The following is a 26,998-nucleotide window of genomic DNA, read 5'->3' as shown; positions in this document are numbered from 1 at the left end:
TGCTGCCATTAATCATGTTACTTTTATTTAAACAGTAAGGTGTGCTTTTAATGTAAGCGGGTTTATTTTGATTAATACTCGATGCTGAATTTTGAACAGTACTGTACCCGAACAGTTTTACAAATATAATGCTCAATACACTGTTTATTGCTCATTGTTTTTGTATCAACATAAAAACTGGAAATGAATGTACGAATAAATAAGGCACCCTACTAATATGCTGATTTCGCGTATTGTAGTAACATGCACAAATTTTCATTTTGCTTTTACAAGTCACTTTTCTCATTTTCCTTATTAGAGGAAAAAAAAAAAAGTTCAATTTTATTATTTGGGCAAGGGCCAATGCTTGTCTGAAAAGTCAAAACTTGAAAGCACTTTCTAATTTTTTCATTTAACCTTCCACCTTACAAAACGGGCTTTCTTACAGCATGTCCCAATTTCTTTTCCTAAAGACAAAAAGTATTTTTGTTCTCCTTTGCTGTTACTAGGAAACATGCCTTGCAAGAGGACTGTTCACGTACCGCTTGAGACAAAAGACCTGACTTGCTTTTTTCTCCGCGTTTTCTTCTTGTACTGACCCTGCTCAAAAGATAAAAATAAAAATGCAAAGGCATCTTTACTGACTTATCTTGCGGGCCCAAATCAGTGATCAGCACAAGGTGGGAGTTCCACAGAAGCTGCTTAAAAGCCTTTTTTAATTTCAGTATGCCCTAAATTAGGACTTCCCAGCAGTTTCAGAATACATTCTGTCCAACTGCCCTTCTTCCCCAGAGGTCCCCGTTGGCTCGCGCTCTGTTTCGGGGCTGAGGAGAACAGTGATGCCCCGCCAGCCCCACAAACTTGTACGCCGCTAGGGCAGAAACCTGTTTGCAAAGGCTTCAGTGATTTGACAACCTATTGCCGAAGTGCTGACAAATGATCAAATAAACAAACCAGAGAGACGGGGCTCCGACCCCCCACCCCAGCTCCCAGCTTTCTTTAAACAGTTTGTTACGTTCTTTTCAGAAATTATCTGAAACAATAGCAGAGACAAAGGGTTTGGATAATTATTTTTTTTTTTAATTTAAAGCAGATTATATCATAATTTCCTGATATTCTAATGTTCATTCTTTAAAACTGAAAAGTTCTTGCAGGGTAATACAAACATAACAGATAGAATCATCGAGTTTACCAGTTGTATGAAGTATGTATTACATTCTATAACAATGCCCAGCTTTACATGAACTTTGAAATGCAATATGTCTTTTAATTACATAAGTATTACAGTACTGTTTTAAAGGAATCTTTTGGTTATATGTAGACACTATAAATTAGCTGTTTAAAAAAATAATCATGTAAGACAAGTACAGCATTGACATAGTTTAAAAAACAATAACTAGCCCTAACTCTGAATACTCTCAGGGTAGAACAGCAAAAGCAGATATCAATCTAATGCTATGGAACAACATGCTGAAATTTTGACTTATTTGAAGAACCAGTGCTTCTTTGTGTTCCCTCCTTCTTTTGTTTTCATATTTTAAGATTTTCACCATCAGTGCCCTACAGAACGGGCCAACTTGTACTAGGTGCGACAGGATAATATATGCTATTTTGAGTGTTGCCATTCTAATATTAAAAGCCATCTAAATTAAGTCTTCTAAATATGTGCCAGTTTAAATTAAAATCCTGAGGAATTATAATCTATTTACTTGGTGGTTTTGGTTAAGTGCAATTTGATGTATGCAGAATACTGTTTCATTTAAGGTCATTCTTAGTAAGGCATATTAAAAATAAATATAAAAGTGACAACATAATATTTAGTTTCTTGCTACAAAATCTTAGGCAAAAAATATTTTTGCATGTAGTAATGGACTTTATCCATTTGCTGGCTTACAGGAGTTAAAATTTGTGCATTAAGCTTAACTGCCCTTGTCAGAATGTGCCACTGTGCTATAATAGTGGTCCAAAGCTACATGCTAAAGATTTTGTTTCCATGCTCAAACATAGCTTGCACAAACTGCTTGAAGACTCTGTCCATGTAAGTGCACTTCCTTGGCCATATTCCTTCCAGAAAACCAATGTGGCCTCCGCACGAAGTCAGAACCAAAGCAACGTTTGCATTTTGTTTGGCAGTTTCTACTGGTATAGCTAAAAGGGGGGGGAAAAAAGTTTAAGTCCTCATGCTTCTATGAAATGCTAGCCACTGAATAATCTCTCTGAAATGTTTCTCATGTAATATATTTATAAATATGCACAATATCAACATATGCTTAAACGTACCGCAGGACACAGAACCATAGCTGTGTTAAAAACCATTTCTCTCTTCATCATTAACTCGCCTTATCTGTGTGATTTTCCTGGCTGCTGTAAAAGTCTCAGAAATCACTGAGCTTCATCTTTCTTTCAGTCCCACTGATGGAACAGCACCCACGTTAATGCATACTCACGATTTGGTATAAATTGTGTAAGTAAAAGGACAATCAAGCCTGTAGTTTTTAACCTGTCTTGCAATATTCAGCTTTGGAAAAACTGAGGAACTAGGACCTTAATTGTGAATCCTGTTCTTTTTGTAGGAGACTCCATGCGCAAAACCTTTAATGTCATGATAAGATTTTGTCTTTAAGATCCTATCAGATAATATTAAAGAAGATCCTGGGTTATTATCATTATTATATCTGATTTGCCATACATTTACACCTGCACGTTTAGACCACACCACGCAAACACACTGGCAGACGGTTCTTGCCCTGAGGAGCTCATAACCTGAACACGCACGGTAAACAGAAAAAGAGGAAGGGCAAACCACTGCACGTGGACACAGAAAGCTGCCCCACGTCACCCAGTACGTTAGGGGTTCTCTGCTGAATAGTGACTGCTAGAAAATGATTTAATTTGGATTATTAGACCAGATATTACGAGGATTTTTCTTTTGCTGGGTTAGTTTTCAGCGGATTGGGTTCCCCATGTTAATGCCACTATGTGAATGGCAGCAGGCACAGTCAGATGAGGGCTGCAGCGAGGCGGCCCTTTCGGTGACAGCCTCCCGTTAGCTTAAAGTCATCAGCGAACTACACCCAAGCCATGCGCTGATCTTGAGATGCGCAGAAGGGGAGGCTTCAGCGCGTCTTATTCTGAACATGCACAGATGGGTAGCTTAATCAATGCTATCACCTGGGCAGTTCCCTTTGTGAAAGAAAATAAAGGTCAGTTAGCGCAGACTGACAACAGAGAAGGCGTATGACTTTACAAATGATATTTCAGTGTGATGGGATGACACTATTGTCATATGAACGGGTTGTCACAACAGCGGAGCTTTATGGAGCTGTGGTGTTCGCGCTCTTGATACAAAAACTAAGTTACTTAAGCAAATTCATCTGGAGTTTTCAGTATGCTAAATATACTCCTGCACAAGCAGAGATCTCCATACGTTTCAGTAAAGAACGCCTTTGGAAGTTCCAGTTTTCAAATAATAAACTACATGGAAGGGAAAAAGTAAAAGTAATACAGATTTTTTGATTATTCAGGATTGACAGAAAAAACAACAGCAAAAGAAGACGTGCTTTGTCCAGAGAGAAGGGAGTAGTAGGATTTTCACTGTATTGTCTAAAAAAGGTTATGATTCTACAAGAAAATAAATTGGATTTTAGATCATACACTGCTAAAGTAAAAATGCCTTGGCACTACAACACAAAGCAGCAAGTCATTTGCAGGATTTCTATTGCTGCCCTATTTGTTAAAAAGTATTTTTGAAGAGAGACTTTTAATCAGGTTCACTTTTGGGGGGGTTCAGTTGTCCCCATCCCTTTCTGACTGAACTTCCCTCAGAGACACCCCCCACTCACTCCTATTTCTAGGAGCCTGCTTTCCCTTACCCCTTTGTACCTTTGCTATCTCAAAGGTCATTATCCGTGAATAGTCATTGTCCCTGCCTACCACTGCCTTCTTTTTAGCCAGGTCCCTTGCTTTCATTTGGGCGCTGGCGGGCTCATTGCTGTGTGCTTCAGATGCCGATTTGCCTCCGTTTTCAGCAACTAGAGTAAGAGCACGGCCCCCGTTCCTTAGCCAAAGAAGGACCCCCAGCCAGAGTACGTCACTCAAGATCTCGAACGCAATGACTGTGGTGAACAGATGCCCAGCTTAAAATAGATGAGGGCAGAAGCACTGGACCTGCAGAGTCAGGGGAGCCGCCTGTGCCTCGGAGGTCCTTACCAGCAGTGCCCAAACAACATGCTCTGTTCCACTCCAGAGCCTCAGCATGGATGCTAAACCGACTGTTTCCGTAGCAGGGTTAGTGTCTTTTATGAACGTTGTGTTATAAGGTTCCTGTCCATACCATAAGGTAGTCAATTGTGCCCTGAATGGAGCACAGACAGACTGAGCTCCAGAGAGCAATGGGGATTCTCTTGCAGAGTACGTGAGGTTCTTTGCTACTCGGTGCTATTCATTTCTTTCACTCTTTTCCTCGTTTCGAAGTTGCATGCATCCAAGTAGTCTATAGATACCAGCATTTAGCAAGTGATTTTGATTCTTTACTAGGTGGGAGAAACTGTGATTCTCACTGTCTCTACAAAAAGTCCTTGACTTTTCCTTTGTTCAGCTGGAAAACTGAAAATACTATGTGCAGTATCTGGGCCTTTTAAAGCAATACTGAGGCAAAACTAAAAAGAACAGTCCATGAAATAAAAGCCTAGGGCCTGCCAGCCTTGACTGGGAAACAGCACAGGCTGAAAACAAGAGATGCAGAAAACAATGTGTTATTTCTTGCAATCCAACACATGCAGCATTTTCAGACTCCAGACTCGGCAAGCGCTCGTCTGGAGTTTTGCCTCAGTTAATCTGCCCAGCCATCTCTGATCTGTCTCCCTTGGATTCTGTGGATGAACCCATTGCTGCGTACAAAGACAGTGGCTACGATTCATGTCAGCTTCTGCTGACTGCACAGGAATTTGCCCACTTGCCCGTACCAAGCCATCTGCTCCTCTTCCCTCTAGTAGCAGATGGGCCACGTTAAACAGAATCCAGATAGCGAAGCAGGGATCGGACTCAAGCCCGAGTCCCCCATTCCTGCCTCAGGCAATGAATCACACTTTGGAGGGCCATTCTGCAGCCGTCTGCCTGGTCACTGGGGGGACTAACGAACAGGCTTATATGCAAAGGTACGGGGAGCAGCATGTGAGGAGAGACAGCCTGGGGAAGCCCTTACAGGCAACGCTCACTGTGACCTCAGCATACCTGTCATTCAGAGGTTGCCAGTGTAATGATACCTCCCAAATCAATTTCCTGGTGGTTAATTATTAATTCCAAAACTGACAGGCAATACTGTAGTGGGTCCCACGTGCTGCCTGCCTCCAAACAGCTACAGCAGCCCTCTCCGAGAAGCCTACAAGCACTAGGCTGCGGGATATCTTCTGTGCCAGGTAAGGTGCGAGCCACACACAGGTCTTTACAAATGTCATCTTCCCCATCCTGAAGTTCCCCCTGTTCTAACTAACATGAGTTCACAGCAGAATTCTGGCACGGATCATCGCTTTTATCCCAAGCTGCAGCACTGTGCTGAATATGCAGTCATTTGCTTCCACCTGCAGTGAGGATTTTTAGGAGGTGCCAAGTCTGACCTGCTGTTACCTCTCTGCTCTTCCCTCCCCTGTGGTGAACAGGAGAGCCTGCCCTTGGCATAGTCGGTCTTGATACAGTTGGGTCACCATTTGTACGACTCCTTCCCAGCAGAGTTTCTTGCTCTGCAGCTTCTCAAGAGAGAACTGAAAATGTTGTGTTGCTCACCAGTGCCAAAATGCAAATGATGCTTGGCAGGGGTGCAGTACTTTTCTCAAGGCTGCTTCTAGGGACTGTTAGCCGTCCACAAATAAACCCACAAAGCAACAGAGGAAATTCTGCAATGTAAAGGGCAGATGAATGGAACACTGGATGTGATGCACTCTAGGATATAGGATGGCATGCCAAAAGATACTACTGTTCATTTTTGTCCACAGGTAACCTTGTACTTATGTTTCTACTGACCAAAGTTTGTACTGCCGTTTGATCCAGGAGGCACAGTCCTGTTATTTGTGATCACAGAACCATAACGTAAATACGTATGTGCAGAATTACCTTGTTAAAATCAATTTGTTGTACATTCTTTGCAAAAAGTATTTTTTAAAAAAGAATACATAAGGCTTAAATAAGTCACTGCTGTCAGACTTTCTGTTCCATTATTTGGCTGATTTCTCCCTGTTCCTTAAACTCTTACCCTAATTGTTATCCGTCTGGCCAGTCCTTGGCGATTTGGTCTCTCCGGACAACTTCATTCAACTGTGCTGTTTATATAATAGGATGCAAAATAACACCTAAGAGCAATTACTCCAAGTTTGGATTCAGAGGGATGGAAGAGGTTCAGAGAGTTCAATAAAAAGTATAACTGAGCTTCAGACATGCACTTATTTGGCCCAGTGGATCAGGACAGAGCTGGCATGATATCTGCCTTCAAGGGCAGGCTTTCAGCTTGGGCACAACTCTCACCAGCGGCAATTAGCTAAGCATTAGTGTAGTGAAATTTAAGTCAGATGCCTAATATGCTGCTTAAAGTCTCTGAGGAGAAAAGTGCCACTTCAGATGAAAAGTTAAATGTGACGCTGATAATGAATGCTATCATTCCATCTTCTTGATTTATTTTTGACACTTACAAAATAAAAGGGCTTGACTTGGTTATATTACATATTTCCTGAAGCACTGGCTCATTTAAATTAGTTATGGTGAGAGAAGTGTCACGCAATGAAGAAAGCATTTGTTTTCATCAGTTAGTATTATGCAATATGAGAACTGCATTCCAGAATTGAACTACAGATACATCAGCTGCCAAGTTCTATGAACTTTAAACAGCAACATTAAGGACGGACTGCAAATCAATTGTTTCTTCCTAATATTGGATCGAGATCAAAGGGCACATTTTCACAATATATTAAAAAATAATTGCTGGGAAGTACAAAGTGTACCAAAAAGCTACATGAGAAGAAATGCTCGGGTAGGAAGAGGCAACAGAGACAGCATCTGCACTTTTTAAGGGAAGTCTCTCTGTAGGTCCATATTGTGTAGTGACAAAGCAGACTTGGGTATGTATCCCCCAAGCTCTGTTATGGGAAGATAGATGTGGCTGGTTTTATAAAGGGTATTTAAACACAAAGGAATTCTGGCACAGCTTTCTCCCTAATGAGTTTTCTAGGCCTGTTTCCCAGCTGCTGGAAACTACAGCTATCTACAACAGAGGTGGAAGGTAGCTTAAAAACTAATAGGTATTACTGGGAGAGATGAGGCATGAAATAACCAGTCCCCAAAGTCAATAAAAAGCTGGGGTCTGGATGAGAAGAAATTTTGTGGCTTTGAATCCATTATACAGTTGCGAGTGGAAACTGCCTCTGGTTGCCACAGGCTTACATGTGTCCACACACTTTTAAGTCAGAAAAAACAAGCCAGTTACCAGAATAAAGTCACCTCCCAGAGTAACACCAGCCCTTTATGTTTGCTAACTTAAAACAGCCCACAGAAGTGTCAAGATGAATGAACTCCAGTAACTGATGGCAGCAGCCATAATTTCTAGGCTGCTAATCAGGGTGCCCTGTGTCACCTGCCAGCGCAACTTTTCACATTGAGGGTGCATAGCACAAACAAAAAAGGAGCCAAGGATACGCACGCGTAACAGAGTCATGCTATTAGCTGTAAATCAACATTGTCCCGGTGGCCTTTTCTAAGGTAAACTTGTCACCACAAGGACAACGGTTTACAGCCAACAGCATTAACTCTGTGAACAAGGAATAAATGAATGCCTAACCACCCAAACATTTTAATGGAGAAAGGCTGGTTAGGGTCAAAGTTTGAGCGGGGATGGACAGTCACTACAACAGACTCTTACAGTTCTTGTTTCAGAAGTGCTGGCGCTCAACCTCACCCCCCTCTACACTGCAAGACTTCTAAGGCATTCTAACAATAGGTTTGATACTTAATCTTACGCAAGAGACCATCCCTATAATCCACTGTTCACCTAGAGCTGTGTTTCTCTTAAAAACCAACTTCAAGGGAGGAGAGATCCGCTACAGTCGTACTCTAGGGGACTCAATCTTTTGACTGTAGTCAAACTACACAATCACCGAAGTGTTGAAGCTGTAAGAGACCTCTTGAGATCCCCTAGTCCAACCCCCCTGCTCAAGCAGGGTTACCCAGGAGGTTACCCAGCACTGCGTCCAATCAGGTTTTGAGTATCTCCATGGATGGAGATCCCACAACCCCTCTATGCCAGTGTTTGACCACTCTCACAGTAAAAAAGTGTTTTCTTGTGTTCAGGTTGAATTTCATGGGGTCAAGGTCAATGGTCAGCTCTTGAGAGCTGGAGGCTGCATTCCAAAATGAAGAGACAAGGGGACGGAGTATCTGCACTAGCTTTTATCTAGCTAACAAAGGTCCCAGTCCCAGTGATAACAGGCTGGAAAAAGTTAACAAATCCTCCAGTGACAGAGGCACTCTGTCTGGTTCACTGCTGTTGTTACGTGTACTAACCAGCTAGCTTACTCCTGCCACAGTTACTACTTCACTTTAGCACAGAAACCACAAACTGAGCTAGAGCTAAACATAGAGGTAAAGCCATTGTTCCCTCTCTAAGAGGCTTCATGGCAGAAGCATGGCACAGCAGATCACCCACCTTGCAGTACTATGGCGAAAATCATCCCCAGGGTCATAAGACCCATAAAAATTTATCTTCAGCATCACTAGCCAGATTTTATATTTGGACACAGATTTAAGGGCCACAGCCCCATCCATTCTCATTTCCAGGGCATTATATGCTTATAACAGAAACAGCAACTGGCCAATTTCAAGGAAAAAAAAAATCCCACAGAGGCCAGTAAATACAAAGGGACTAACTCTGTCTCAGAAAGTCCCTGAACTGCAAATTGTTAAAGGTGGATGCAGTATTCTGGAAGAATATTGCTATGTTTGCCCAAATCTTATTTTTTGTAAGCCTCTGTTTTGGCCAACATAAGGGATAAGTAGTTTGGCTAACCCAGAGTCACCATTTTTTCCCTCATATTAGGTGGCTGTCACTTCTTTATATTGTTCACATATAGCATGGATGCTTTTTGTTCCAGAGGAGAAGAAATCAGACTGTCTTTTTCCAGTGCACTCTGCTGGAGTGACCCTTTTTTCTTCATGTCACGTTTGTCTCTAACAGATCTTCGAACTATAAATAGCAACAGAAGTGCGTGCATGTCTCTGTATGTGTCGTACATCTGCGCACAGATAAACAGTAGGCACGCACACACACACACACACACACACACAGAGTGTCTTCCAATTACTTTATTCTTCTCTTTGTTGTTCTAATCTGTTTGCCTACTCACTTTGGTTTCATGACTCATTCTACAAGAATCTCATTTGACTTGTGGTGGCAGAAGAAAACTTCCCTGAAATAAATCAAGTGTATAAACTTCATATTTAAAGGTGTCAGTTGTTCACTGCTGAAGACTATCCCCTCCACCAGCTGTTCATTATAGTGGTTTTCCTCCACATTAGCTTTTGTTCTCCCGCTCTTCTCAGACACTATAACCAACACATAGACCACAGGAACAAGCATGTCTTTTTAAGACAGTTAGCAACAGGGTTTTGATCTTCAGATCCAAAGCAGAATGCTCATAATGATCACGTGTTTGGCAGACAATAGGAAGAAAAGGGAAAACAGAGTTTTTAGCCTATCTGTTACTAGCTGATATTGCTGCTTCTAGTTAGATTCTTATTAATTTCAATGTGCCTCCTTCTAGGACCTCACCTTGTCTATATCTCTTCCCTTAGCCTAGATTTTGGCCTACATACTAACTTAAATTTTTTCTTACTCTTAATTTTCAGGCACTGGAGGTGGCACCGAGATGAACAGCTGAGGATTTCAAGTAATCTGAAACACAAGCAACTCCTAGACATTCTTTCTAGGGACTGGATTGAAAAATGGCAATAAAAAAATACTTGTTTTCACTTGCATTGAACTCGGAATGTCTACAATCCAGACATCTGAATCAGAGTTCCTTATTACCGGCTCTCTTCATACTTGGTGAATAGAAATGGGTGCTTCTGAAAGGGCAATACATCTGATACCTTCCTTACAGTGAGATAACCGACACCCTAAATGTGCATATTTCTTTCTTTTGACTGTAAAGAGTCTACTAATGGCTAATGATTGCCACCCCATATGCTTCTGCATTCTGTACTTATCACGTGTCTCCATCATCAGCTGTTTTATCTGACTTACACTGTAAGTAAATTGCAAGACTGATCCATCCCTGGAGGTTTTGATCCTATGTACAAGTAACATTTAAATACACCTCCACACGTAGGTCTGAGTTCATTCTCAGACCTATGTAGTTCATCTTAATGACTGCATATACAGATAAATATATTTTAAAAAGCCTAAACTTACCATGACCTGGTGAGAAAACATCATCCACAGAGTTTAGACATAACACTGGAATTCCTACTGACTTCAGCTTGCGACACGGGCTAGCGTCTTCATAGTAATCATCAATTGTACGGTAGCCAAACATAACTGAAGTGAACCGCTTATCAAATTCTCTAATAGTTCTAGCCTGAAGTACAGAATTCAAATAGGGAACTATGTCAGCATTTGGAAAAAAGCATCCAGCTAAAGCAGAAGTAACATTTTCACATACCTTCATCACGAGATCCATATCAAATAATTTCTCCAACATTTGTCGATGCCTAAAAAGAGAGAGAGAAAAATTGGAGGGCTTGTTTTTTGTTATATAAACAGATGTCGAAGTCCTCTGCTTTACAGATACATTTATAGAAGTAACACCCTAACAAGAACATGCTTGTTTTTAATTTTCTGTCATATTAAAAACCTGTCTGGAATCCAAGAGCAGAATAATTGTTCATTCATATGCAGGCACATCCAGCAACATAGTAAAAATCTGCATAAGCCATGAGAAAGATGCCAAAGATAAGAGAACTAAATATTTGGGAATACAAAATACACCCTTTTACATTTTTTCGAAAGCAAAGGATGAACTAGTCCTTTCCATGCTTTTGCAGTCAACACCGACTTAAAAGAATTAGCATATATGCATATATACTCAAAGTCAATATGTGCATGTCTAAAATACTAGAAAATCCATTCACTTTATCCATAAATACAGAAGTACATTGGTCTTCTGCCAAGTCCCTTGAGGAGCAGAGAAATTTAGTCACATTGATGACAATCTTTCGTGCAAACACCCTTTTGATTTCAAAACTTACAGAAGAATGCACACAGAACAGCTATGTGAAGTGTTGTTACAGCATTAATTTTGCCAATATTGTTATACCTGCTGTAGGTCTCATGCTAACATCCTTCCACCTTGCTAAATAGTTCAGAAGGCAACTCACCTGCTGATAGAGGATTGTAGACAAGTAGTCAAGTAATAGTTGAAAAGAAGCCAGTTTAGTGGCTTCTCCAGAGATTCTACAGATTCAAAAACATTCCAACCCGCAGAGAAAATTGCAGCTGCCATTAAAGGAGTGTCTCTGCCAGTTTTGCCCAGGTAATTTAAAAGAAGCATGCTACAAACAGAAATGAAAAACAGAAACATATATACTATCAAATTGCTTGCTTCAATTTAAAGCAAATATAACAATCAGCCACCTTTCTGTCTGTTTTTCAATAGTTTCTTGTATCACCCCTATAGTTGTGCCTAATACTTCTAAAAGGTAGTCAATGTAATCAACATATGACTCATGAAGTTTGCTTTCTCTCTCTACTGTCAGAGAGGAACTGAGTGCACCATGTAGGGTGTGGGTGGGAGCGCATTTAGAAATAAAAAGATGTACTAGTCTTATTTATATCACTAAAAGGGAGGAAAAGGTCAAATAAATCTTACTCATGGAACAGGTATTCCCAAGTTGTTAGTAAGTTTTACCGTTTTACAAGCTCTTGGTCTTCCTGATCTGATAAATCGGATCCGTGTGCCTGACAAATGCAAGCTGCCCCTGACACGCCTGCCTCACTATGAAGCTGTCTTTTGAGCTGAAGGCAATGCCTTTACCCCACCTCACACATGTGAGAGAACACAGCTGTTCTTTAACACAAAGTGTGTAAAGAATGAAGTGTTGGATAATTAATAGAACTAGCGAAACAAAATTATAAGCCAAATAAATGGCTTAAGTCTTGCCTTTCTGACCAATTGCAACTTACAGTCTCTACTGCTGATGTTGAGTTGAAAAAAGGGGAGAGTTCACCAGTACCTGACCCTTCAAATGTCAAATAACTAAAACAGCAGGAAGAGAGTAAAAGAAAAATACTAACAGAAAAGCTGTAAGTCTTACTTTACTGCCTGAGGCCCCAAAGTTTACAACCAGCATTTTAATACCAAGCCTTTAACTCAAAACGTTACAAGCTCTACAACTTAATATTGTTCCCTGGACCACCAACACTCTGTACCTTGCCTTCATCTACCGTACTTCAGGAAACGGCAACCTTTAGCAAAGACATCATGAACCAGCCTGCCATCACAGAGGCTTTATCCCTGTGCACTACCTACCAGGTCATAGGACAGCAGTGCAAAAGGGACTTGCCACTTGGTAGGAACCAGCAGGAAAAGAACAGCAAGCAGCGCTTGGGAGTGGGCTCCTGCCATCAGCTCACACAGTTAACACAATGAGGAAAGTTACCCGTGGCACATATAGGAGTTAGGTAGCATATGTTCCCTCTCACCCACAGAAGAGGAGGAACCTGTGAGTCACCAGTCTATATACGGCAAGAACACTGAACCGTAAACCAATAAAAAAAAAAAAAAAGCCGCAGTAGCAGAAGCAGCCACTTCTCTAACAGAATACACAGAATATATGTGGTAGAGAGAAGGTTTAAGAATCTTTATGTTAGAAAACAAAGTCCCTTTCCAAAATAGTACATACTGAAGATCAGTAGAACAAGTGGGCTTTCATTTACATTTACACCTTTGTAAAGTGAATGTTTATTTTTCCTCCTAATTGGGCAAATGTGTCCTGTACAGATTAACTGGCTATTCAGAAAATTTTGAAAAGAGATAGATAATAAAAACTATCGTAAGATTAAGACAAGAGATGATTTTCACAATATGCCCCTGGTGAGATCTCTGCTCCTGCTTAATTTTAAACATGCAAGTGCTCCAATTAATTTTGAAGCATGGAAACGGTCCCCATGTGGATGATTAGAGACTCTTCCAGTTTTCTGTACAATTAAGCATATGCTTTCTCTTTGTGGTTCGGGACTTTAAAAACATATCGGAGGAGGAAGGTGGAACATTTTGCCTAAAATCACCCAGTGGCGGTGGTGAGGCAAAAGCCAGGAACACAACACAGATCCCCTGTGCCACACTAACAGACTTTGCCACTATTTAGGATACCATAAATAGGTTAAGCCAAGGACAGAAATGACACTAAGGTCTGAACTGGTCTTTTGTAGCAGTCGCAGAACGGCTAGCTTCTACTGCACCTTCAGCCCTGAAAACCTGGTTCTTCACTTACTACACCCCGTCCCTCTTAGTTCTAGTGTAATGGTGCACCACACATGAAGCTACCCATGAAGAACTACTGTGTTTTAAATCTGCACCTCATCATTGAAACAAGCCTCTACTGCAGATGCTTCTTTGGCTTTCACCATTTCCAGTGAAACATGTTCTTGGAATACATCATGTTATTTCATGTTTTGCATGAAAAAAGTCTGAGCTGGGGAGAGGTAGTGTGCCATGTGAGATAAGACCCAACAGGTTTGCTAACCTTGTGAAGAAGAGCTTTAAACTAGGTTTGTCAAGGGATGGAGAACAAAGCCTGAAGAGAAGCAAAGGCCTGGCAGGCCCTGATGAAGCACCCAAGGGTTAGCTAAATTGGGGAGGCTCTCACGCTTCCCTGAGAAGGCAGCATGACTGCGGACCATCTCACGTGCCAGCACGAACACACAGCATGGGGAAAATAGGAGGAATCAGAAGTCTGTGCGTAGTCACAGTATAATTTTATTGGATCACAGCAACATGGAGGACTCACAGGGAGACAAGACTATGCTACGATGGATGCAAACAAACTCTTCATGAAGGCCTTGAAGGCAAGGAGCAGGGTTTGCACCTTAGACACAGAAGCCATTTCAATGCACAGAACTTTTCTCTGGTGCAGGTTATAAGCCAATTCGGAGCTAATAGGTCAAAATCAGACAGGAGGCTAACAAAGGGGATATCATGCTGGGTGTCTGCTATAGACCTCCTGATCAAGAGGAGGAATCAGAGAATCCAAGTCTTTGGGCAGCTAAAAGAAACTTCATAATCACAGGGAACTGTAACATCAATTGCCACAGCAAGGCACAAGCAGACCAGATTTCTGGAGAGTATTGAGGACAATCTTTTGATACACAATCAATGATCCAAATAGGGAAAATGTTCTATGGATCTGCTACTCACATGTAAGGAAGAACCCATCAGGTACGGAAGGTGCAGAACAGTTTTGGCCGTTGAGATTATTCGATGGTGGGTTTTTAAGATCAGAAGTGAGTGGTGAAGGTAAACAGCAGGATTACAATACCAGAGAGAGTTGGCTTTAATTTGGTCAGGGATCTGGTTGGCAGGATCCTATGTGAGATGGCCCTGATGGGCAAAGGGGTCTGGGAGAACTGTTTGAGCTTAAGGATAACTGAACATAAAGCACAAGTGTGGTACATTCTGATGTGCAGGAAGTTGAGCAAGAGTGGTAGAAGACCACATGGAGGAACAAAAAACTCCTGACTGAGTTCAAGAAGGAAGTATCCTGAAGGTGGAAGCAGGGTGGGCTGCCTGGGAGAAACAGTCATTGCCCAAGCATGCAGGGATGCAGTTAGGAAAACTAAAGTTCAGCTTTAATTTGGTCAGGGATCTGGTTGGCAGGGTCCTATGTGAGATGGCCCTGATGGGCAAAGGGGTCTGGGAGAACTGTTTGAGCTTAAGGATAATTGAACATAAAGCAAAAGTGTGGTACATTCTGATGTGCAGGAAGCTAGCAAGGGATATGCAGGACAACAAGAAAAAGGCTTCTGCAACAAGAAAGGCTTCTGTAAATACATTGGTACAAAAAAAGGCTCAAAACAAACAACATCCACTCCTTTCCCCTCACCAGTGAAGCCAGTCATCGCATCATAGAAGGCAATCAGATCACTTGGGCATGCTTTGTCCTTGATGAACCCAGTCACCTTTTTATCCTTCACGTGCTTGGAAATGGCTTCCAGAGGATCTTCCCAGAGAACTGAGGTTAGGCTGACCAGCCTTTATTCCCTCCTGGGACCACTATTCAACAGAGCAGGGAACCTAGTGCAAAAGATTTGTAAAAAGCAGAGGCTACCTGTCTTCCCTGTCTTTACTGCTGAGGTCTGTTCTCAGGCCTACTAGGTCCCTGTGCCTAGTGGCAGAGTATGGGAGAATGAAATATTACTCATGGCAGAGGAAGATCAAGGTAGGACCCAGTTTCCCTCTGGAAACTCCAGAGGGAGGCAGCTGATGTCATTATGACACTGCTCTCTATGACTTTTGAAAGACTGCAGCAACTGTGATGCCTGGAAAAAAAAAAGAACCCATCTACAAGAATGGCAAGGAGGAGGAAATACAGGCCAGTCAGCCTAACCTCAGCGCTTTGGGAATATTCTCTGGAAACCATTTCCAATCATGTAAAGGTAAAGAAGGTGACTGATAACAGCCAACATGGATTTACCAAGGACAAAGCATGCCTGAGCAACCTGATTGCCTTCTATGATGAGCTTAGGGGAAAGGAGTGGATGTTGCTTATTTTGACTTTAGCAAGTTTTTTGACAGTCTTCCATGGTCTCCATGTAGCCAAATTTGAGGGACATGGTTTGAATAGGTGACCTGCAACATGCGTGGAAAACTGATCAGACCACTAGGTTCAGAGAGTTTTGATCAGGAATTTGAAGTCCAACTGGAGCGGTTGGACCAGATACTAGTAGTGTTCCTCAGGGGTCAACACTGGGGCCAATACTGTGTGATGCCTTCATTAATTGGATGATGAGATGGAATGCACCCTTAGTAAGCTTGCAGGTCAAATTGTGGGGAGTGGCTGGTGAACTGAAAGACAGGGCTGCCATTCTGAGGGACCTAAACAGGCTGGAGAAATGGGCTGGCAGAAACCTCATGAAGTTCAACAAAGGCAAAAGCAAAGGCCTGTACTGAGGACAGAATAATAACTGAATAGAGAGTAGCTGAAAAAGACCTGGGCAAATGGAACATGAGTCAGCAATGCACCCTTGCAGCAATGAAGATGACTAACGACATGCTGTGCTTTGTTAGGAAGAGCAAAACAAGCAGGTCTAGGGAAATTATCATTTCCCTGTATTTGGCACTTATGAGATTGTATCTGGAGTACTGTTCCCAATTTTGGGCTTCCCAGCACGATAGACACTGACATACTGGAGAGATTCATACGTCTTCATACTGAAGACACTGGCAAAATCCCAGCAACACGAATGGAAAATGATTGACCTGATTTAAAAGGCTTCCAAGTTACTTATTTATTTGATTATCAATAACTATTTTGCTTGAACAAATCTGTATTTATCCCAGAGCTCCTACAAGTCATTAGTAGGTTAATGTCAATGTACAGGGCTATATCTGCCCACCCTCCGTAAAATTTATCAGAAAGAAGGGAAGTCTCAGGAAGTTACCGCTGTGTCTGCAGCACTTCAAATGGAAGTTCTCCTCTCCTACAATTTTCGTTAAAGAGGCTGTCTGAACATTTCTCCTAGCAGTGATTTTTCCAAGAAACTGTGCTGTCATTGTCTGTTCTAGCTGTGCTTTCTGGAGAGAAGCCAGGACACAGCAAGTCATAATACCACATGCTACATCAACCCATACTGGTTTCAGCAACAATACTACTTCTTGCTTCTGAGCCAGACAGAGCAGATACCCACATCTCTTCCAGCTTAAGCTACCCACACACTGCAGAACCCAAACAGAGCGAAGATAAATCTTCTAATTTCCAGAGGTTATTAAGAAACATGGTATCTTAGCTCTAGTCCCTAATTTTTATCCCTCTGTTCCAAAGACAGCCTCCATAGTTTCCAAAGATTGTATTGTCCACCTGTTTGGCTGTCAATCTGTCTGTCAGTGTTTCCTGTCTTTCTCCACCCCCCTCAACTTTTGAATGTTGGCTGATTTTGACCTTCCCTGGCACAGAGCTAAAAGCCTCAAAGACGGGAAGTTTCTGAAAGTCTTCTGAATATTAACTGTTGGAGACAGACCCAAGTTAGTTGCAGTTCAGTAAGTAATGCAAGTATTGCAGAGTAATAATTTACAATCAGGCTACAATGGTCTTCATTTTATGATCGTAGTTAAGCTGAGACTCGTGTTACGTAATACCTTACCCTCCCATAGAAACACCGGCTGCCATGAACGGAGCTGAGGGGTGCAAGCTGTGTACGTGATGAATAACGGCCTCTAAATCCTCCGTGTTAGCTGCACAGTAAGTCCTTGGTGTCTGTAAGGAGTCAGAGGGAAAAATGCCACCATAAGCTTTTGTATTATCCTTTCAGGACAAAGCAAACGGAACAGGGGATCATTTATATAACAAGATAAATTTAGCATTTATCGTGAAGCTGTGCTAAATGGCAAATATAAACCCAGAGCATTTCACGAGGAGGTGAAGGAAGGAGTTATACTTGTTATCATTACAAAATAAAACAGGTGACAAATATCTTCAATATCTGCAACCACCAGGTCATTAGATGAAATCTGAACACAGAGCCACAAGCTAAACTAGATAGAACTGGATCAGAACTAATAGGCACCGATATTTTTAAAATACCCCGAGGAAAATGAAAACACATCATAAAGGCTGCAACTTACAGAAAAGAAAGTTTTAATGACAATTTTACCATCTTCACACACATTGAAATGCAAAACAAAACATTAGATTTCAAGTTCTGTCAGCTAGCATTTGAAAAGTAGCCAATATTTAGCTTCTACACACAATACAAGCAAATAAAGAGAGAAATAAATTCACCAGTGCCATTTACCTAATTTACTAAAATACTCTATTAACAAAAGCGATGAATCACCCATATTATCCCTTCTCAATCCACCATCAGTGTCTCTTAAAATCTTTAATTGGGGCTTGGAATGACTTCCACTGGCATCACTGGATTTGGGTAACCCCTTCCCTGCTTACTTGAAGGATTAAGCACAGCTTTTGAGCCTCACTTGCACAGACAACTGCTATGGGCTGCAATCTAGGGGACTATCTGGAGCAGGATAAGGGAGATAAGTCCTTTTAGGTAGAGTAAGAATCACAGTAAAATAAGTTTTTTTCTAATGGTGTTCTCTAGATTTCAGCTACAGCATGAAAGAGCTTTTAACTATAGAGTTGCTACTAAAAGTGTTAGTGACCTTGACTTAACTATAGGTAGTGGCTGGCCTGCCAAAATTCAGTATAAACATTAAAACTAAATATAAAAATACTTCATTATGAGTTAATTGAACTTATTTGTTGCCCGAAGGAATAATGGTTTTTAAGGTGTTTTTTTTTTAATTGCTTTCAGTTAAACAGCCTGGATATTTGTGGGCAATTTTAACAGGTCTAATTAGATGAAACTAATTACTTAAAATACATTTAACAAGAATATTGAAATGTTAAAGTCAAAGATAAAAAAAAGGAAAGAAAAGCTAAATCTGGATAATTAAAACTGAAGACTTCCTTAATTTCCATTTATGTTGCATTTCTAGTTCTCATCCACATGAATCACTCTTCACTGTTTTACAGCCTATTAATTATAAACAGTGTGAATGTGTTTTATTTTAATTAAATTGTCAAGTTTACAAGGAAAAATAAATTATTTTTGGTAGCAAGGGTCTAATGTATTCTAAGTGAAAGTGTATTTGACTAAACGTTTATAAAACTAGAGAGGTATGTTGCATTTTAGTTTCAGTTAATTCCTGATACTTAAATGTCTATCTATCTACTCATTGTATGAAGATATTTTAAAACACCATCTTAGCTCACACTGGCTGTGGTCAATCTAATATTTGATTATTCCGTAACGATAATTCACAGTAACTTTCAATAACAAACAAGAACAGCATTTTAAAACTGATTCTTTAAATAGCTATTATTTGGTGTAAATCTGAATCTGTCTTTAAAAGAGACTAGAAAAAGAACTACTTGCATGACTAATTTCTACTGTGGTGCTCAACTATGCTTGAAACTCATTAGCTAGGGATTTTATATTAAAATGTAGAAACCCCTTTGCAGAAAATGTGATAATTTAGCTGGTTTGCTTCACAGTAAGATCTTACAAAGCTTAAAGATGTAAATCCGATTACAGTAAAATACACACAATGCATCCAAACAAGAGATCTTTTCTCTTAATGATTCAGAAAGTCATCAATAAGGACTTTGTGTGTTACAAAACTGCTTTGTAGATCCATCTCCAAAAGTATGCAGAAAACTACTCTTAACGTGGCAATATTTGCATTGAAATGCTTTATCTGATTATGGGAAAACATTCTGGGCTTTTTAAAGTTTGAAACCAGGGGATTAAAAAATGCAAAACAATACCAAGTATTATGCACATTCACTCCAGCTGCAGAACTGTCAACCAAACGCATATGAAGAAACAAAGCTTATTCAGCAATATTTCATCATGCCTTGTCCCTAGCTGCAGAAAATTATTAGCTTCAAGACTCTGTCATTTGTGGAACTGCCAGTTATTTCTAAGCAAACATGGTATGTCTGTCCCAAACACAAAAAATGTCTTTTGTAGCTGAGTTTGTGGCATAATTGCTGAGAAAAATACAAGAACGCATTTAACTTTTAGGACATGGCTATCCATAAAAATCTGGTTCATTAATTCAATAACACATAATAGGGATCAACTTTAATGGCACAACTTTTTAATCATATCAAAATCTATTTTAAACTCATATTGGCAACTGGGAAAGTAATTACGACTGCTTATATTTGGATTTGTATATTAAAACAATGGGAGAAAATTGCATTGATTGAATGGAATTTCTTATATGTGTGCATTTTAGAGACTATAGTATTTTTGGGAAGAAAAGTATAAGGATTGTTCATTTTAATGTTATAGATATTAATAATTTAAATTATTTCCTAAAATGAAATGTTCACAGAAATTGTGTGTTGACCAGTTGACTTCTTTGAGATTTAAAATAAAAGATGAATATTGGCACATGATTATCTACCAGATGACTAGATTCTCTTCTCTGCATTTTCAACAAATGCTGTGAGTTTCTCTCATTTAAATCTAGCCGTACAAATAGACCTGAATCATTCCATATATACCACTTAAAAGTGAGAGATGTTTATCTTAGGAGTCATCCTTACCAAAAGATCCTCACCAGCAATCCCCCGATTGTTAAAAACCACGCATCTAAAAATTGAGACAGTAAATTCAGTTATACGCATTGTTCATTCCACTAAAAAAGATAAACACACAAACAAATGAAAATGCATAAAGAAAAACAAGCCAGTTCTATGGATAAGTTCACATAAATATTTACAGTCCTACAGATCCTAAAGTCTGACCTGAGTGGAACAACCTTTATACCAAAATGGAGTTCACTGAAGTCACTGGGATTCTATATGAGCTCTGTGATTTGCCGGTCAAGGACAGATTGCAAGATGAGAGCCCCAGGGTTTACCCGAAGATGGCACGTGCGTCTTGTGCTGCTTGCACTCTGAGCTGGCCAAATACGAGCCATAAGCTCTGCCAGCACAGGGCCGAGCTCTGCAAGTGCTCTGAAAGAGGACATCAGAGATCCATGTGTAGACATCCTCCAAAGCTACATAACTATATTAAATAGCAAGAAATGCTATAAAGCTGCATCTACGTGGCAGGTTCTTGGGGATGGGATTTTTTTTTTTGTCTGGTATAGCAGAAGTTTCTGTTCTCTCTATGCTGGTGGGAGTCTCTGAATTTTCTAGCAATATTATCGTGATTTAAGGATCTATGCTTTCTTAATAAATCTTACTTTTCTATTACTCTTCTACCACCTCACTGTCATAATTTTGTTAAATAATATATATATTTTTAGATGGGTTGAAGGCATGAAAAAATACTTATTTCGGTATTTTTCTCAAATGTTTCTGTTTAAAAACAAAATTACAGCGTTCTGTTGAAATCTGACCTAAAGCTCTCCTTTTTAATGCTAGACCTTTTCTTAGGTGATCAAATGCAGATACTTCTTTCAGGAATATTTAAAAAATTAATAGTAAGAAGTTGTTGATTTGAGGGCTTTCCGCCTCTGATATTTTTTTACTGGTAAGTTTTAAAGTGATTTTAAAAGTACTTTGAACAGTTAAAGTGCTACTTTACTTTCATAATTTAGTAAAGCAGTTATCCAGGCCTCCAAAAAGAGAAAAGATAGCCAGACATGTAGATAAAAGCTCATATATACATATTTGAAGAACTTATTATAGTCAGCACCAGAAGCCAATCTGCAAAGACAAAATGTAATATTCCAAATACAGATCCTGGAACAATGACAACTTATTTTAAAGCACAGTGGCAGCAAGATGATTACATAAAGGAATCTACTCATCAACTAATCCACTTATTTTACCCAACTCTGACCAGGAGCCTTAATAACAAAACTAAATTAAGCAGTGACAATTAAGAGGTGACAAACCTCTTCCTTAACCACCACCAGTAAGAGTAGGCTAGCTCTCCTTTCTGCACTCACGAATTTGAGGCTCCTGAATCAAGCAATTTTGGCATTCAGAAGCTGACCTCCTCCAAGGCCTGCTGCCAGCAACCCATCCACACGAGTCTTCTTGGAGATGAATACAAACCCCTTCTCTAGAAAGTATAAAGGTAACACAAATACCGATATTATAATTTAAGAAGCAGCAGCAAAGGCCTATGCAGACTTAGCTTGCTTTCACTGCAATCTCTGGGGCATATCCATAGATACTAAAACGGCCCTTCCGAATGTACTGCCTGTTACATAATTCTAGTATTATTACTAATAATACTTTCTTACATAAACTAATGTCTTTAGATCTCATTTGCCTTAGGAAGGCATCTTATACATACTTATATTTGATCTTCTTAGAAGAAGCAAAATACTAGCAATGAAATACAACAGCACCTGTATCCCAGCGTTTCGCTTTGATGGATCATATGAAGAATGTAGGATTCCTTGCTCGTTCCTGTCAGGCCAGGCAATAACAGAACAGTGGGTCTTGCGCTGGCATCCGGATAATATAAGCTGTCATTATTATCAAACCAATCCAACGAAATCTGTCCTCCATCTGGTGTTTTAATGAGCTCACTGAAAGGCACATTTCAAGACAACACTGATTAGATTGAAAAATACACGCATACTATTAAGAGTGCTTACAGTGTACAAATTACCAGGTATGAATTCTGCATTTTTAATTATGTTTTAATACTCAGAGTGCCACCTAACTAGGTATGTTTGCATGTTTACCATTCAGAAAGAGCCATCCCTACAGCTGACATGAGTTAGCACAGTCAATTTGTGGAGCAATTCCCGTTCACAGTAAATTAAGAGCTGGCCTTTCATTAATTGCTGCCGATGTACTGGAAACTTGTAACTAATGCGATTTTGGGCATTGCCTTCTATTTTATATAGGCTTGTGTACTGCAGATTTCCTCTGGATCATCCGAGAATCTTTTGATAACACACTGGGCAATGTGTTAAACATTTATCACACTTTTGTCGCTGTATCCAAAGCAGCTGCATGTATAATGGCTGGCACTTTGCTATGTTTTAAACATACGGAACACAGACACACACTGCTATATCTTTCACCCTGCATCTCCACAAACTTTGCTAGAATGCACTCTTAAACCATATATCTTAAGAATGCAACAAATATTATAATATCCCCAGAAGCTCGGCATGCATTAAACAATGACAAGAAGGTTTCATTCTTTTTTTTAGAAACATACAGCATCTTCCCTCTTCCTGGCAATGAAGACATTGTACGAGAGAGTTGGTGTAGGAACTACCAAAATGTAAGCCTACCTTGCATTTGATTTTTCATTTGAAAGTCTTGATAGCACCTACTCCAGATTTTAAAGCTCATCAGCCTTGTTGGACTCATTAGCTCAGCTTTGCCCTTTTTCAGCAATGGGAAGTAGATGCAATACTGGTGTGTACTGCCAACACAATCTCAAATGGTGCAAAATAAGCATTGCCCCATGGAACTATGTTTCTTCCCTCAGAAACCTTGAAATAGGGAGTATACAAGAAGGGCTAGAAAAAGTGGACATGGCCATACCGCTGAAATGTTTCCTAGTTACTAAAACTGAGGGAAGCTGCTAAATGCTAAATCTATTCTACCATGCAAACAGAGCTGAAACAACTTGTGCTGCATCCAGGTTCCGGCGCATAAAAGTACTTCTCCTTAGGTCTGGTGCCAAATGCCTCATTTGCCAGAGTAAGTCTCATTTCTGTGTGAGAGAGATCAGCTGAGGACAAACAATAAATATAAGCCTTTTCCCTCTTAGAATTTAGGCATCAAAGAACACAACGTAAACCCCACAGGTAAAAGTTACTCTGAAAATCCCAGAAGTTTTATGTATTCAAAACAAGGCTGAATGTGGCCATGCTATGGTTAAGGCAGAACATGTTGGTTCAATGGACAGATGCAGTGATTGCATGATCTTTGCAAAATGGTGGCATTCAAACACCAGAATACTTGATACCCCAGGTGACTGTGCTGCCATCCAGAGGGACCTCAACAGGCTGGAGAGATGGGTCGACAGGAACTTAATGAAGTTCCACGAGGGGAAGTGCAAAGTCCCACACCTAGGAAGGAACAACCCCATGCACCAGTACAGGCTGCGGGCTGACCGTCTGGAAAGCAGCTTGGCAGAAAAGGACCTGGGAGTCTTGGTGGACACTACATTGAACATGAGCCAGCAAGGCACCCCCACAGGAAAGAAGGCCAACAGCCTCCTGGCTGCCTTAGGAGGAGTGTTGCTAGCAGGTCAAGGGAGGTGATCCTTCCCCTCTATTCAGCACTGGTGAGGCCACACCTGGAATACTGGGTCCAGTTCTGAGCTTCCCAGTGCAAGGGAGACATGGACATACTGGAGAGAGTCCAGCAAAGGTCCACAAAGATAATGAAGGGACTGGAGCATCTCACCTATGAGGAAAGGCTGAGAGAGCTGGGACTGCTCAGACTGGAGAAGAAAAGGCTCAAGGGGATCTTATCAATGCATTTAAATACCCGAACGGAGGGTGCAAAGAGGACAGAGGCAGGCTCTTGTCAGTGGTGCCCACTGACAGGACCAGAGGCAATGGGCACAACCTAAAACGCAGGAGGTTCCCCCTGAGCATCAGGAAACACTTTTTGACTGTGAGGGTGACTGAGCACTGGCACAGGTTGCCCAGGGAGGCTGTGGAGTCACCATCCTTAGGGATATTCAAAAGCCGTCTGGACACGGTCTGGGTTAACTTGGCTCTAGGGGTGGCCCTGCCTGAGCAGGGGGGGTTGGACAAGGTGACCGCCAGAGGTCCTTTCCGACCTCAACCATTGTGTGATCCTGTGAACATATAACCACATCAGTTCCTATATTGTTACCAATATTTCAATGCTCCAAAACTCTCTGAGCTAAACCAGGGCCATTTGGGAACCTTGACCTTTTAAACCTACTGTATATTGAATCCAGGATAGAGATGGTTCCAAGTCTATGATGGAGTTATAAAGGCAGGCATAAAGCAAAAAAACAGGCACAAGCTTGAGCAACAACAGTAGCTGTGACACAGTCAGGGCAAGGTAACCGCTGGCTACGAAATCAGTCACTTTCCAGAAGAAAGGCACTTACTTCCTGTACTGTACTTGGGGTCTAGAGGTGATAAAGGGACGCAGGAGTGTCTGCACCCGACCTTCCCAGCACCAAATCGTGGGATAGTAAGTTTCTGTCACAACAGGGCAATATTCCTCGAGAAAGCGGCAGAAACGGTTGTTGCTGGCCACCAGCTGGGGTTTCTAGGAAGAGAGACTACAGTCAGGCATGGTTATACGTATAAAACAAGCAAAGAAAAAAAAAAATGAAAGGTTGCTTAAATCCTCTCCCAGTAAACTGATTTCTTTCCTGTAATTATTTGCAATGCTTTTTCCTTTCATGGCAAAGAGAGAAGTAAACGAAAACCAAACAAAATGCCAAAATGCCCAAATGCCCAACTGAAAAGTGAAACCCACTTAAACATAATGGAGTCCTTACCTATTTCTAATAACATGCTATTCTAGCTCTACTTTTCCCAGCATTGTATCTTTCACTGACAAATCAAAACCACACTGTCTCACAGTAGGCGAGCAAGATTTTACTGAATCAATTTTCTTGCACTGCACAGAAATGACTCTTAATCTGTGTACTTTGACTGTATACCTGCAGTATCTCTTTTAACCTGGTAGGACGCTCCTCATACTACAGTACGCAAGTGCGTTGGTTACTCATCTCTAATAACGCTCTGCACACAGAGATTTCTCTTACGGCTTCTGTTTGTATGCCAGTTAAGGTGGAAATCCCTGCATACCAAACATCTCGTTTTTAAAGCAACCACATTTCTTAAACTTCTCTTTTAACACTGGCTCTCCAACACGCAAGCATTAGTGGGACAGTAAGAGATGCTTTGAAGAAAAACCATTACACGTACACAGCAGTAGTGGCATGTCCTCCCTTCATGTTTCTCCTCCGACCAAAACCAAGGACCCTCTTCTCGATGAAGAGGAAGGCTATGTTCTCAGTGGCTGTCTGAAAGGCTGGGGCAACACACGTGCCTTCAACAGTCATAAATCTTTTGATATGCCTGTTTTCAGTTGATTAAGCATTCAGCGAGGCGCTCTTGCCACGGGGCCCCGTTAGATCAGATCAGGCTCACTGTATCCAAGTAATTTGCGAACGCCTAATTTGTGAAACCACTACTGACGAGAAGATGTACACGAGTGTCCCAGCCCCCAGAACACCGCGGCAGTGGCTCCAAAGGTATTTACGATGGTCCGGAAGGCAGCTACAAGGGCAGCAAACTACTTTATCACCGTTACTGAACCAAAGAGGTCAGGCTTTCGCTGTGGAGGGAGGGCTCCTGACCTCCCTTACCAGGCTGTCGCCCCCAGCCAAGCTCTCCCCCGGTACAGCTGCATTTCGGGGGCGCCTGAGGCCAGAGCCCCTTCCCCTCCCGGGCCGGGCAGGACCAGGCGGGCGCTCCCTCAGGCCGGCCGGCCCCGGGGAGAGGGGGGACCGGCGGGCCCCAGCGGAGGAGAGGCCTCAGCGCTTCAGCGGGGGCTCAACAGAGCCGGCGGGCGGTGGGGCCCGGCCCGGCGGCGGAGACGGGCCTGTGCGGGGAGCGAGCGGGGCCTCGGCCAGCCGGGACCCCGGAGCGGCACCTCCGGAGGAAGGACGCGGGGTGTGGGGATGAGGCGAGCGCAGCCATTTCAGGTGCCGCCGCTCCCCCCGCCAGAAGGGCGCCGGCTGCCTCCCCTAAGAGGGGCGGGTCGGGGTGACCTTCCCGGGACGGTCCCCCCTCGGCGGGACACCTGCGGAGCCCGCCCGCCCCGCCGCCCTCCCGCTCACCTTGGCGATGCTGCTGAGGTAGTAGCAGGCGTAGGCGACGCCGAAGCCCAGCACCAGGGACAAGCCCACGCCGGAGCCGAAGAGCCCTACGCGGACCTGGCTCTCCAGGTAGAGAGAGAGCTCCCTGGTCAGCACCTGCCAGTCCATTGCACAGGCGGCTCGGCTCGGCTCGGCTCGGCTCGGCAGCGCAGCGCACCCGGCTGCCGCGGCCGAGCCCACCCCGGCGCGGAAGGAGGAGGAGAAGGAGGAGCTGCCGCCCGCCTCCCGCTGCCACGGCCGGCCGACCGCTCCGCACTACAGCGCCGCCGGCGATATCCCCGCACCGCCCCGCCCCGGCCGCCGGGGGCTGCGGGGCGCGGGCGGGGGCCCCAGGCCGCGGCCGGCTCGGAGGGGCCGGGACGAGGCTCGGCGCGGAGGGGC

At 42.1% G+C, this 26,998-nt stretch overlaps 1 protein-coding gene across 4 annotated transcripts; it reads right to left on the bottom strand.

Annotated features, from left to right (window-relative positions):
- On the bottom strand, positions 1-26,904 carry ABHD3 (abhydrolase domain containing 3, phospholipase). Of its 4 annotated transcripts, none has more exons than XM_087755185.1 (10): positions 26,579-26,904; positions 24,830-24,993; positions 22,119-22,301; positions 21,758-21,826; positions 20,353-20,398; positions 17,375-17,487; positions 11,395-11,568; positions 10,680-10,728; positions 10,430-10,595; positions 1-579 (listed from the first exon to the last, which is right to left on the bottom strand). In XM_087755185.1, exons 1-10 carry the CDS (start codon positions 26,723-26,725, stop codon positions 485-487), a joined length of 1,206 nt encoding a protein of 401 aa, XP_087611311.1. In that variant the 5' UTR covers positions 26,726-26,904; the 3' UTR covers positions 1-484. The 4 variants fall into 4 exon arrangements, with proteins under 4 accessions (XP_087611311.1, XP_087611293.1, XP_087611321.1 ...); XM_087755167.1 differs by having other exon boundaries at positions 1-2,127; positions 26,579-26,900; XM_087755195.1 differs by lacking the exon at positions 11,395-11,568 and having other exon boundaries at positions 1-2,127; positions 26,579-26,901.
- Positions 26,905-26,998: the final 94 nt, after the last annotated feature.

The sequence above is a fragment of the Nipponia nippon genome, unplaced genomic scaffold, assembly GCF_047370975.1.
Source record: "Nipponia nippon isolate SJK-2023a ecotype South Korea unplaced genomic scaffold, ASM4737097v1 scaffold_1, whole genome shotgun sequence".
In the NCBI taxonomy this organism is placed as follows: Eukaryota; Metazoa; Chordata; class Aves; order Pelecaniformes; family Threskiornithidae; genus Nipponia; species Nipponia nippon.
This window is presented reverse-complemented; position numbering and strand designations above follow the sequence as displayed.

Excerpts from the sequence above, each read along its gene's own strand:
- ABHD3 (XM_087755167.1), bottom strand. The coding sequence starts at position 26,725 with ATGGACTGGCAGGTGCTGACCAGGGAGCTCTCTCTCTACCTGGAGAGC. Across the intron at positions 21,827-22,118 it reads AGCGAAACGCTGGGATACAG|AGAAGGGGTTTGTATTCATC; the intron begins GTGCTGTTGTAT and ends TATACTTTCTAG. Across the intron at positions 11,569-17,374 it reads GCCGGTGTTTCTATGGGAGG|CATGCTTCTTTTAAATTACC; the intron begins GTAAGGTATTAC and ends TTCTGTTTGTAG.